Source organism: Lynx rufus, unplaced genomic scaffold (assembly GCF_022079265.1).
Source record: "Lynx rufus isolate CCGP_SWC_20201006 ecotype Redwood Valley unplaced genomic scaffold, mLynRuf1.p SCAF_22, whole genome shotgun sequence".
Classification (NCBI taxonomy): Eukaryota; Metazoa; Chordata; class Mammalia; order Carnivora; family Felidae; genus Lynx; species Lynx rufus.
The window spans coordinates 16,919,165-16,933,046 of NW_025814837.1; the positions used below are offsets into that span (position 1 = coordinate 16,919,165).

Here is a 13,882-nt window from a genome sequence, read left to right on the forward strand (position 1 = left end):
TACAGCCATTTAAATCTATCCCCTCACCTTTGCAACTGTTTTACTTTCCTGCTGCTAATTTTGGTATATTTTTATTATAATCTAGTTCAAAATATTTTCTAATTTCTGTTTTCTTTGAACCAATGAATGTTAGAAGTGTGTTATTTGATTTCCAAGTAATTGGGGTTTTTATGATTTTTTTTGTTTCTGATTTATAATTCCATTTTGCTCAGTGAATGTATCTTCTGTGATTTCTGTCTTATCAAATGTATTGAGACTTGTTTGATGGCTCTATGTATGGATTATCTGAGTAAATGTACTTGAAAATGATGTCTGTTTTGCTATGGTTGGGTGTAGAGTCATAAATATTCAGTCATGGTGGTTGATGGTGTTTTTCAGATCTATGTTTTTGTTGATTTTTGGCTAATTGTATCAATTGATGAGAGGAGGGATACCAGAATCTCCAGCTGTGCTTGTGGAACTGTTCATTTCTCAGTTATTGCTCACATGGCATTCATGTTGTCTTCTAGACTAATTGAGCCTTTTATTATTACATGGTGGTCTTCTTTATCTCCTGGGATATATTTACTTTTGCCCAATATTAATATAACCACTCAGGCCTTCTTATGCTGACTGTTTGCACAGTATCTCTTTTTCTATCCATTTCCTTATAACCTATAGATCTTTATTTTCTATCTTGTATATATAGTATATGTGTGGGTCGCTGTTAACCATTCTGAAAATTTTGCCTTTTAATTAGACTTCTTTTGAGAATGTGTTCCACTTTCTTCTTCACATATCAGGTAATTTTGTGTTGTATCCTTAATACTATGAATGTTAAGTTCTGGGGATTCTGGCTTCTGTTATTTTCCTCTGTTAAATGTTATTTCTATTGTTTTAGCAGGTCATTTTCTTGGCTGGGTTTAGATTGTAAACTCTTGTTTCTTGGCTGGCAGCTCTGGTCTGCATTCACAGAGGTTGGATTTAAGTGACTGCTTTGAATCTTTTCTCAGCATCAATTAGATGTGTGAAAAGACAGAGTTTGGGGATGCCTTCTCTTTTTCCCTTTGAGGATTCTCTCACTCTCTTTAGTATTTCTGGCTCCCTGGTTTCCTTTATTAATTCTCAAAGACAGGAAGGCTGTGGGTTTTTCCACCTGTGCCCATGGTAGTTTTGTGCCACCTTATGGACTTTATGTCCCAGTTGAAAAATCTTGGGGATGGGAACTTACTTGCATAGTTACTTATTTCCTTTCCTCCGAGAGCATGTGCATGCCCCATCAGAGTCTGTCAACTTTTGTCCACTCTCCAGTTCCTTTAGGCAGTTGCCTTTTATATTTGTTTCCTGCCAGGAGTGTGGTCCTCTTATAGGGTCTTGTAGCAGAAGTCTGTCTTTTTCCATTCTTAAAGACATAATTATTTTTTATCCTCTCTCCCTTTCTTCCTTCTTTACGAATCTTATGTGTACTAGTTCTTTTACACACAGTTCAAACATTTTCTACACTCAGCTCAGGCAAAAGGTTCAGGAGAGTGATATGAGTAAGAAATTGGAGCTGTGGTATTTAGAGGATTTTACAGCCCAAGTGCATGCTAAGTTATTAAATACAAAGGATAGAACTAAAAAACTACATACCTAATAGACTGTTAGTATTTACTTTGAGTAAGAATATGAAAGCCAGATATTTTCAGACAAGCTAAGCTACGATGTGTGTGATATTCCCAATGTATTCATTTTTTACCCAGTTTTTCCAGTTGGTATTTTAAATTTTCAGTGGCGTATAATTAAGTCATTTTAATACTGTTACATATAGATAGATGATAGATAATTTAGATAATTTTAAGGTTCTATTTTATGTTCATGAATGATGTTGTCTTACTGACTTCTTTATATCCAAGGTAAAATCCACTGATAGCTGCCTCTTCTTTATTAAATGCTTTGATGACACTATTCATGGCTTCAGGGTTCCTAAGAATAGCCTTCAACAGTCAAGAGAGGTAATTTTATGGATTCACTTATATTTCATAAAACTTAGCATTTAAAAGCATAAAGAATATAAGACAGGTTCACTATTAACATCTAAAATCTTTTTGACTGTACCTTTTTAATGGGGGCAATTAAGATGAATCTTGAAATTTGGGTTATGAATTAATTTCTTTATCAACATGTCCCTGCAGGTATCTTCTGTTCATAATTTCCTTTATTGTTTGGATTTTGTGAATGTAAGGGACCCTTACTGGTTTTGGAAAAAGACCCTAAATGATGTAGTCTGCTCCTTAATTTATAGGTGCGAAAACTGAAGACCATAGATTGAAGTCATTTCCCAAGGTCACAGAGCTTACAAATGACAAAACCTGGCTTCAGCTTAGGCGTTCTGATTTATTACCGTGTAGGCTCGGCCTTCCTTTGTGGTAAATTGAACAGCAGCAGCAAGCAAGAAAATTGGGATTGATGTGACAGAAATTCATAGTGCAGTTACTTAATAGAGATTCCATATTCCTTCAGATCAAAGGAGTATTCCTAGACCTGTTGTGTTTTTTTGTAAACTACATAAGGGGTTAAAAGAGCCCATTTCCAAAGTGGTTAACCTGTGCCTGCAAAGAACCCTAAGCAACCTAAAGCCTGACTTGTCCCAACATATCATAAAATGGTAAAATATGACCCTGAGTAATGCTATGAGAAACAAGGAAGTAACAAAGGTATTTTTAGGGCAAATATTCTTTTTGTGAAATCACTGATTTTTAAAAAAAACATTTAAAAGTTAAAGCATCCAGGCAGTTGTTGGCTCTTACAGTGATCTGAGTTTCTTGTGCTTATAACTCAACTGCAAGTTAGTAAAATTTTATTTCTGGATATATTAGTTTGTAATATAATAACATATCCAACAGTGTTGAGAATCTATAATTTTTAAGTGAAAAAATGTCCACCCATTATTCAGCTTTTATAATGTATTAGTGTCATTGAATATATAAACTTATAGATGATATTTTTTAAACTATTAAGAAAAACTTTTATCTAGAAATGCCATGGACAAGAGACTGGTATCATCATTTTGTTGTTGGTTTTGTGTGTGTGTGTGTGTGTGTGTGTGTGTGTGTGTGTGTTTTAGGCTGTTTTCTCCATGTAAATTTAGGCTTTCTATATCATTGTCATATCTCTTTTGAGTAAAAATGCATTTCACTTTTATTTCAATTCTTGGATTATTTCAGGACTGGCTGGAAGCAATAGAAGATCATTCTGCGTACAGCACTCACTACTGTTCCCAGGACCAACTGACTGATGATGAGGAGGAAGATGCAACTTCCGCTGTAGACTTGAAGGAATCCTTAGAGGTATATAGAAAAACCTAACCTGACTTTTAGAGCTAACTCTGTCACCAAGAACTTTCTTGTCAAATGTGAAGTTTTGAAATTAAGCTATCTGAGGACAATGGAGATAGCACTGCTGTTTGTCAGGTAACATTTTATTGCCATTTATGTTGTCTGTTATGATGGTACTATCAAATGTCTCTGTAGATAATACTCTAAATATAGAGGCCTGTGCTTCTATGTTATCTTTTTTTTATTAAAATTTTCACATTGCTGTAATCAGATTGTCGGTTTATTTGAAAACTGCCGCCAGTAGGGGGAGCATGCTTGACTTGCTGCCCTTTATGATTTCACTGCATATTTCAGTTTAAATAATGCAACCATAGTGATACTTTTCCTGACTGGTAGTTGGATTTAAAACCACTTGTAATCTGTAACTTCATTGATGAAAAGTAAGGTAAAGCATCAGTAATGAATGGAGAGGCCTTCATGTGAGGTGACGTCAATGTATTATCCATAGAGAAATAACAGCATATGTAATTGAAATGAAATAACTATTTTTTTTTTTCTGGGCATCAGTTTTCTGGCTGTGCCTTTTAAATGGGAATTGGGTTTGGAAGAATTATACTATGAAAGGATGATGGAGTTTCAATCCATGTCATTATGTCAGAACATAGCAGTTTGCTTACTAACTTTAATCTTTAAAAAAAAAAAAAATCGTTGCAGGATTTGAATGTTTCTAAATCAACAACTTTAATGAAGTTTGCTCGTACCTAAGGAGTTTTATTGACTTAAGGACCTATAAACTTAGGAAAGAGATTTGGGCTTTTTCAGTTTCTAATTTTATGATGAAACATTATGAAGTTTGAGCTCTTCCATGTTCTGTTGAAGACATTCCCCAGAATTTATTGACATTTGCTTTACCAGTGCTACTTCGGTTTTTTAAAGCCTAATGTATAGTGTGGCAACCATAAACATAATTTGCAGATCCATGAACTTTGCAAAAATAACATCTACCAGAGCATCTAAATAACATTAAGACTGTTTAAGAAAGAAGGTTTAAATATCTATGGCCAGAATTGTGTCAAATGAAAAACAAAACTGTGCTAAATATTTTAACTTTTAGTCCTTATTCCCTAAGTGAAAAGAAATCCTTTCCTATTTATCCTCAATATAAGGTAAATGATAAAACCCAGAAGGACTTACAAAGCATACCAGTATCTTTCCTAGGATTATGGTAATTTTAAGACCTTTTTAATGGAAGCTACAGGTAAAGAAAAGCATACTAACTTGCATATCATTAAAAAAATTTTTCCTTGAAAAAGTGTTTCTTCTTTGGCATAGTTTTCAAATTTTCATGTTACAACTTCAACTATTTTTTACTCACTAGAATATCGTGCTCTTATGTTAACTTTAAAACCATGAAGTTTTTGCCTTCTAGATTTTATTTTATTTTATTTTTTTTTTCCAACGTTTTTTTTTTTATTTATTTTTGGGACAGAGAGAGACAGAGCATGAACGGGGGAGGGGCAGAGAGAGAGGGAGACACAGAATCGGAAACAGGCTCCAGGCTCTGAGCCATCAGCCCAGAGCCCGACGCGGGGCTCGAACTCACGGACCGCGAGATCGTGACCTGGCTGAAGTCGGACGCTTAACCGACTGCGCCACCCAGGCGCCCCAGCCTTCTAGATTTTATAGCACCCAAAGTTTGTGAGAGTTACAGCAAGTGGTAAGCACTTTGAGGTTGTGCAGGTTATAAACATGTCTCTGTCCAATGGAATTTGAATGCTAATTCTGTGAATCTTGACTTAACTCTGTCTCAACTGCTGAAATTTGGTCCAAAAATAGGTTAAAATCTGAAATGAGCTGTGAAGTATGTTGAATTGTAAGACTGGCTCCAGAATGCCTTTGATCATTGGATTCTTAAGTTGTAAGGATATTATGGGACCTATTTGTGAAATGAGTTCTATTCTAGATGTTTATAAACTTCTAAAGAAAACTAGGAACTGTAGGACTAGAATACTCTAAAACTATCTGAATTGACATAAAACTAACCTTATTTCCTCAACATGGTTTTGGACAAGAAGTTATGGGGGAAAAATGTCCACCTTGAAAAAGTGACCATGTTACATGTTCTTTTGGTCTCAGTTTATCTCCACCCAAAATGAGGGCCTCCAAAAATTGAAAACAGTTTCTTTTCTCTCTCCATCACTGCCTTGAGGTTAGGTCTCCAGGGAGAAAAGTAGAAGATAAATCACAGAAATACAGGCTTCATGGTTGTTGCCTTAATGAAAACTTTGAAAATATTTCAAATCTAACAATGGGAAGACAGATTCAAACACCGTATTGGTGTAGAAATGTACTGTGCAGTACGATAGCTATGAGACACATGTGGCTCTTCATACTTTAAAATTTCAACTCCTCATTTTAACTCCACCCAATTCAAGTGCTCAGTAGTCACATGTGGCTACCACTTTGGACAGTATAGAATGTTTCCATCATTGTAGAAAGTTCTGTGGGACAGAACAGGGATAGGCTCTCAGATTTGGGGTGGCACAAGCAAAGCAGGGGTCTCCTATGTTGATGATATCTCAGTTCCGTAGGATCTGAGGATGTAAGATAACTCAGTGTTACAAGGAGTAACGAGCAGAGGAGGCTAAAATTTAATCAAGTGAGAAAGTGATACACTTTGCTGATTTAAGAATAAATGATGCCTAATTAAAGTGAATATGCAGGAAGATGAATGTGCATCAACACAGAGCTGATAAAGACTGGTACTTTCTATACAAGAACGAGACAGATTTATATATATTGATCTAAGACTTATGGTTAAGTGAAAAGGGCAAGGTATAAAAAGATGTATCTTTTATACATTGGGAGAAAAAAAAAGGGATATACACACATATACACATTTGTGTAGACTTAGGTCATCCCTGGCAAGTTGAGAAATTAATAGTGGTGGTTGCTTTGAGGCTGGTAAAGGGGGAAAACAGGGACTATAGACTGATAGGTATGTGAGAGGGAATTGCCTTTTTCTCTATCTTTTGATTTAATTTTTTAAATTTTGTGTAAATATCTGTTGTGAAATAACACTAAGCAGATGACGGAGCAGGTACAAAGAATGAATGTGCTCTGGATGGACTTACATAGAGGGGAGATGGATTGGGCTGGAGGTAGGAAGCCTCCGAGATGAGCGGAGATGAGCACTGGGGCACACATTCCTGGCTGTTTTCTGCAAAGAGGAATGTCATTGAGGTTCTACAATATACTACTTAAAAAGTTTAATATTATCAAGGTATAATTTTCATATAGAATTCATTTTATGTCTTCAGTGTGAAGACACATATATACATGTTTTGACAAATGTATATACCTTTTGTAACCACCAAGAGACGGGGGAGGGAGGGAGGGGGAGAGAGGACATTTTTATCACCTCAGGAAGTTCCTTGGGGCCCCTTCCCAGGCAGTGCCCTTCATCTGCATCGCAGGCAACCACTGATCTTTCTGTCATTTTAGGTGGTATCAGTTTTGCCTGTTCTAGAATTTCATGCAATTGGAATCACACTGTATGTGCTCACAGGTACCTGTCCTTTCACTCAGCTATGTTGTGTATATCAGTAGTTTGTCCCTTTTAATTCCTTGAGTAGAGGTGGTCTGCTTCTGTTCTTAATGAAATGTGGATCCTCTCTAGCAAATAGGCTGGAATTAATGACCTCTCCCCTATCCTATTCAGTCCTTCCTAGCCCTTGATATACATTTTTGAGCTGTTTTTCTAAGCCAGGGATAATAAAGTGGTTTAGCATCAATTTACACAAAACCAGCAGCCAGGATCTGGGTGGGCAGAAGTAGGAGCAGGAGGCCTGTGTTGCGAATGTGCCCAGCTGCTCACGTGGGTGCCTCCTGTGCCCTGGGCTCTGTGGCTGTGGATACAATCCTGTTCTTGAGTTCTGTGCCCAGGTAACTTGGGTTCAAAATACTGTCATACTTCAGGTACTAGGTCACTGCTCATAGTGGGATCCTGTTTATGTAGAATTGAAAGGAAAAATTAAAACCTAAAAAGAGTGCATGACATAAGGTGAATGTCCTAGAAGTTAACAATGGGACACCATGCTGGGCTCTGCAAAGAACTCATATACAATAATCTTCATAAATAGATTTTTAGATTTTCATAACATAACTCATAGCTGCGAAGGGGAAATTACAGCAAACTAGAGAATGTCTGTACATTTTATTGTATTGATATTCTCCTGTTCCTTTTAGTATCGACTAAAACCACACCAATTGTTGAGAACAGAAGACATGTTATTCATAACTATAAAACGGAATGTGTAGATCAAATCTTCTCCAGCTAACCTATTCTGTACCTTTTAAAACAAGTAAATCCTTGATCAGCGAAGCTCTTTTTAGTAACTGTCAGGTAGATATGTTAAGATGAACATTCGTGATTCAAGTATTAGAGGATGATGGTATGGAGACCATTCTTGTCTTTATTACCTGAGGAACTATCACTTTCAGGCATCCATCCAGCTGACCTTGACCATAGAAAGGAAAAGTGAAAACCGTAGCATTGACTTGCACGTGGGCAGGGGTATTAAATATGCAGAGAGTAAAAATGACAACTTTCTGTTAATAAATTATGAGTGATACATTTGGTTGCAGTGCATATTTCAATGCCTGAACCTTCCACTTGTGTTTATAGACTATGTCTGAAAAAACAATCCAGCATACCATTTCCCTTTCTATGGTGTTTTAAATTGCATAATGTAGGTATTTTCCCTCTTCCAAAAAAAAACAATTATATTTTGATGTTAGAGCTCTCAAAACAGTAATGTAGATTTTAAAGAGAACATTGTGGTCACACAGTGTGTGAGAACACTGTCACTGATGTGGTACCATGAATAATTCTGCTGTGGGTGAGGCGAGCTTCATAAGCACTAAAAATTTTATAAGGAGAAAAGGCTGCTTATCTATGTCACTTTGTCATGAAGGACTGATTTGGAGGGAGTAAAAATGTTTAGTGATGAGCCATTTGGGATTAGGAGTACAAAGAGGGGAAGATTCATAAGGTTAAATGTATTACTCTACCTATAACAATGTGATTCTAGTATTAGGAAACTCAGGGTTCTCAATAAATATTTTTCACTGTCATAACCAAGTGACTTGACAATAATTTTCTTATTCTTCCTCTTTAAAGGGAAACTATAAAAAAAACTAACTTCAAAATTACATTGTTAATATAACAAATGTACTTATCTGATTTTTCAGTTTGGACTTCCAAATCTTTACTAAGATGGGATGGAACTTACGTCATAAAATTCTATATTTATATTTTACTTTTAAGGATCTAAAAATGTAGAAAATTCAGATTGCAAGAAGGATGCTTTCTATAATTGACTTTATCTTATTTTTATAAGCTTTGACTTGCTAAGAAAATGTCCTTTTTGGTCTGCTTATGTGAAGGCTGTGAGCACTTAGATTGCTGAGCAAAAACCAGCTAGTGGGTTGTTGGTTTTTGTTTTTTTTTAACTTTATTTATTTGAGAGAGTGAGAATGAGTGTGGGAGAGGGACAGAGAGAGAATCCCAAGTAGGCTCCCTGTGGGGCTTGACCCATGAACGGTGAGATCATGACCTGAGCTGAAGTCAAGAGCCTACCACTTAACTGACTGAGCCACCCAGGTGCCCCAGCTTGTGATTTCCAAGTGTTAGTACCATCTAGATTTTTTTTTTAATAAAAACAATTTTTAAAATATATTCGTAATACATTTTATAATTCCTGGATGAACTTAAGTACACAAAAAGGATTAATCAGAAATCTAACTCGGATGTATGTGGTGTAATGAGTTCTTAGATGTGATTAATGCAATTGTATATTGTCTACATGACAAATGTTGAATGTATTTAAAATTTAGAAAGACTTACTAATCGGTATGTGATTAACTAAATGCAGTATTCAATTTCTAAGGAAATTTTCTCTCATCTTTTTCTCTCTTTATGAAAATATCTCAATTGTGGTATATCAACATATGAACTAAAAGTTTTGATAAAAATATTAAAAGCATATGTACTGTAAAAATCCTGTATTAATAAGTTTTATTTTTGTTTTTGTTTTCCCAGAAAGCACAAAAATGCCAACAGAAACTAGATAGGGAAATTTTCAACTTTCTGAAAATGATTAAGGATTGTGACATGGCTAAAGGTAAAAGAACAAAAAAAAAAAAAAAACAAAAACGGGGAACAAACTACAAATAAGACCCACTCTTTGACTCAACCCATTGTCATAGATGTTGATCCTTCATGTTAGATAATTTTCAGTATTCAATTCAGAATTATGTTTGATAAGACTATTTTGAAAATTTAAGACGGTTATTTAAAATTTCTACTCATGGGGGAGGCCTGGTCTGTAGATTAATTTTTTAAGAAAAGAAAAAGGTAACATTTGGGGGCTATAAATTCATTTTGGCTACATAATGAGAATTCTTCTTATGAATCCCAGAAGACTTGGACTTTAGAATCAAACTGTCTTAAGTTTGAATCCTTGCTCTCTGCCACTTAACCAGTTGTTAATTTGAATAGTATGTTTGACTTCTCTGAGTCTCTGTTTCCCAAATGAAGGTGTTGGTTGTTTCCAGGTCTTGGCCTTTTATGATTCTATGAATGCATATGTGAACTTATCTTTCTAATGTTAATCTACCTTTCAGTAGTAATTTTTTATGCCTTCAGTCTCCATTAGTTACAAATTATCAAGAGTTGACTATAAATACTCCGAAAGTCAAAATAAAATATAAAGTCAAAAATCCAATATAAAAATTACATATTCAGAAACAATTATTACTTTGTAAATTAAAAGCTGTGTTTTTTAGACTTTAGATTCCTAACTATTGTTTTAGATTTTAGCTATGATGGCTTTATAAATAACTTCACTAAAATATAATTGATTTAGTTGTTTATCATATCTGAGTTTATCATTTTTAATCATGCTCAGGTATTTTATATCTGTCCAAATGAACCTCAGGCATCCCTTTATGTCAATTCCACAAACATGTATTTGTATCAGCGATGATAGCTTTGAGAAGGACAGAAGTGAAATCATTTTGATTATTGCGGGCTGAATATTATATTAGCACTCTTCATCCTCAGGACTTTTTAAATAAGAGCAGCTTCATTAGATAGAATTCACATAGTCTACACTCCACCTTCAGTGGTTTTTAGTATATTTATAGTAATGCAACTGTGACCATCAATAAGCTTTAAAAACACCATCTTCAAGAACCATCAAAAGTAAGAAGAGATGCCAACAACATTTAAAAGATGTAGAAAATGTCTAGAGTTAGTTGAAATATAAAGAGCAATTCCTTTAACATAGACCAAAGAAAGAAATTACATCAGAACTACAACCAAATTAAGTTTTGGGATTTTTTCAAACCTCAAGTCAAATGTCTTGGTTCATGTTATGTGTATGACATATTACTCGTAAGAATGGTGTGAGTCTTTTGTGTTTTAAAGACATGAATGGTATTCAGTTATAGAAGATATGTGCTCTCTGGGAAATTTTGAGATGGCTGACTATGATCTGACAATGTTATTTTATGTATCTACAATTCATACACAAACAATTGTAAACATTTTTTGAGCCATGGGTATAGAGAGATAATAAATCTGCATATTTTATAAATAGTAAATAGGGTTAAGATGATTTCATGAATGGAATTAAAGAGTTGAAGGTAACTGAGTTACCTTAATGCCAAGGGATATATAGAATAATCTTAAACCATGCATTTTATTGCTGATAGGACATGTTCTGTCAAACTACTATCTATTTCAAACTGTCTACATAGTTTGCCAATAACTTCTCAGGATGAAAAACTAAAATGTTTGTGTACAGAATCAAGGTCTTGTATTTGTGACTGTTGTCTTACATTTTAGTACAAAATTATGTGATCGTTAAGACCCCCCTCCCTTACTTCTTATTCCAACTTCTGCCATGCTAGTTTGGCTCTGTGGCCCCTCAAAGGCATGTCCCTGCAGCAGGCTCCCCTGTGGTCTCCCTGCCTTCTGGGACCCCCCCCCCTGCATTCCATCCTTAAAGGGAAACCAGAGGCTTTTAAGAGCTCTTCCAACTCAGATTCTCTGAAATACTGCATTATTGCTGCCAGATTAATTTTAGAATGGTACTTTTTTGATCATAGATTTTTTCCCATTGAAAAACTGTTTGATTGAAAAACTGTAGAATAAAACACAAACTCTTTATCCTAGCATTTAAGGACTTTCATAGCCCAATCACAAACTTATTTTTCAGTTTTATTTACGATTACAGATCCTCCTCAACTTCTGATGGGGTTATGTCCTGATAAGCCCCTTGTAAACTGAAAATCTCGTTAAGAGTGCATTTAATATACCTGACCTACTAAACATCATAGCTTAGCCTAGCCTACCTTAAATGTGCTCAGAATATTTACATTAGCCAGTGGCTGGGCAAAATCATCTGATACAAAGCCTATTTTATACTAAAGTGTTAAATACCACAGAATATCTCGACTGCTGTACCAAAAGTAAAAGCAATGGCTATCTGGATACAGGGTGGTTGTAAGTGTATCAGTGCCGTGGCTGACTGGTCACTACAGCCCACTGCCACTGTCCTGCATCACGAGAGATTATCATACCACATATTGCTAACCCAGGAAAACACTGAAATTCATAATTCAAAGTATGGTTTCTACTGAGTATGTTTTGTGTTCATACCATCAAGTCAAATAATGGTAAGTCAAACCATTGTAAGTTGGACATTCTGTACCAAAATAAGGTGGTAATAAAGTGATGGTAATGTGGTGTGATCAAATTTAAGTGTACAACACAACATTTATCATAGTCAACAACTGGCTACTACTTAAGGGTAAATTTAGGGCTTTAGGGAAGAACAGACTGACCAGCCTCAGGGAATCTTCCAAAAGTTTTATTGCTTTAGGTGATTTTCTTTGTTTTTGCAATCAGGTTTTTGGTAATGATAAAATAGAGGTTTCAATACTGCATTCACTGAACCTTGAAGGATAGGTTGCCAATGCTAGATACCTAAATTTTGGCATGCATCCAAACAGAAATTAGGTCTAAGGAAATAAAGTAGTATTTCAAAGAGGATATTCTGTACCAAAATACAGAATCACTTTATTACTTTAGGATTCTTGGAAGTGAGATTAGTGGGTGAGAGCATATTAATGTTTGTGAGATGATTGATATATTGCTAATGACTTTCTAAAAGATATATTTTATGTGCCAACTTTAACACATATACTTTATTGCATGTTACTACATGCATATAGTGAATCCTTGGTTAAAGAAATTAGAGTGATTTCAGTTATTTAAAAGATAAAAGCTTTTAAAGAAAAAGCACTTTTGTTCAACCCACTTACAACTAGGCTTTGAGTAAACACACTTCCTGCCTCCTTCACTGTTGCCACCGTGGCCCAAGCCATCATTGTCTTTCCCACAGAGTATTGAAACATCCTTCTAACTGGCCCTCTGATTCCACTCTTCCCCTCTAGTCCCTGCCCCAGGGACCCTTCTAAAACAGGAGTGTACAATGTTCTTTGCTCAAAACGTGTAGTAGATTCCAGGTTATCTCACTAAAAATGAAAGACCAGTTCCTTCTGATGACTCACAAACCTCTTCAGTCCTTTTTGACCTCTCTGTCCTCATGTCCTAGTACCGCAAACCTTTTCAGTTCTTTTTGACCTCTCTGTCCTCTCCTGGTTACCCCTGCTTGCTCATCTTCCAGCCTCACTGGCCTTCTGGCCATCCCTCAGAGAGGCTGGGCATACTCCTGCCTCTGGCCTGGGCTGTGCTGGCCCTCTAAAGCTTTTCTCTAGGATACTCACACATATCCTTACATGCCCAGGTCTTTGTGCATCTCTTTGGCTTTCTCTTGCTGCCTGCCTTGATTTGCTCCCCCATGTCCATTCTCTGCCCTGCTTGGTGCCAGGGGCTATTGATCACTACAGACTGCGTTACTGGAGTCTTCTCACCGTCAGGCTTCTGATTGGACTCAGCAAAAAGGAGACCCTGTCAGGAGATTGGTGGAGGGGACCAGAGAAGTCAGGCATTTTCCTCGCTCCCTCCAGCCAGGCTGTGGTATAATAGCACTGCTCTGTTCCTGACTTGGCTGAAGGTCCCCCCTCTGACTCCAGCTCCTGCTGGGCTTAGGGACACTGGCCCATCCTTTTGCTTCTCCATTCCAGGGTGGCAACTGTCCTGCCTGGCAGTCTGTTAGTTCGCTCCCTTTGTGTGTAATCTTTTTTTTAAAAGAGTTTTTTACAGGTGCCCTTTGAGTTTGCCAGGTCTCTCCTGCCAGGACTCTGAGACCTCATCCTGTCTAAACTTTCACCTGCCCTCAAACACTTGATATTCCCCTACCTTGCTTTGTTTTTTCTCTTTGTCACTTATCAAGCTTGCTGTATATGCATTGTAGTTGATTGTCTGCCTTCCCTATTAGAATATAAACTCTATGAAGGCAGGAATTTTTTGTCTTTTATTTGCTGATAATCTACAGCAATTTAGTGCATGGCACATGGGCACTATACAGTTGATTCTTGAGTAATATGGGTTT

The 13,882-nt window shown here is 36.2% G+C and overlaps 1 protein-coding gene across 3 annotated transcripts in view; it reads left to right on the plus strand.

The window, feature by feature from the left end:
• OSBPL1A (oxysterol binding protein like 1A) overlaps window positions 1-13,882 on the plus strand; it is a 246,521-nt gene that overhangs the window by 88,448 nt on the left and 144,191 nt on the right. For 2 of the 3 annotated variants that reach the window (XM_047086888.1, XM_047086889.1), the window contains 3 exons: window positions 1,875-1,973; window positions 3,186-3,308; window positions 9,400-9,481. In XM_047086888.1, the coding sequence (XP_046942844.1) occupies window positions 1,875-1,973; window positions 3,186-3,308; window positions 9,400-9,481 (304 nt within the window). The remainder of the gene's footprint in view (window positions 1-1,874; window positions 1,974-3,185; window positions 3,309-9,399; window positions 9,482-13,882) is intronic. The other variant, XM_047086890.1, reaches the window with a different exon arrangement.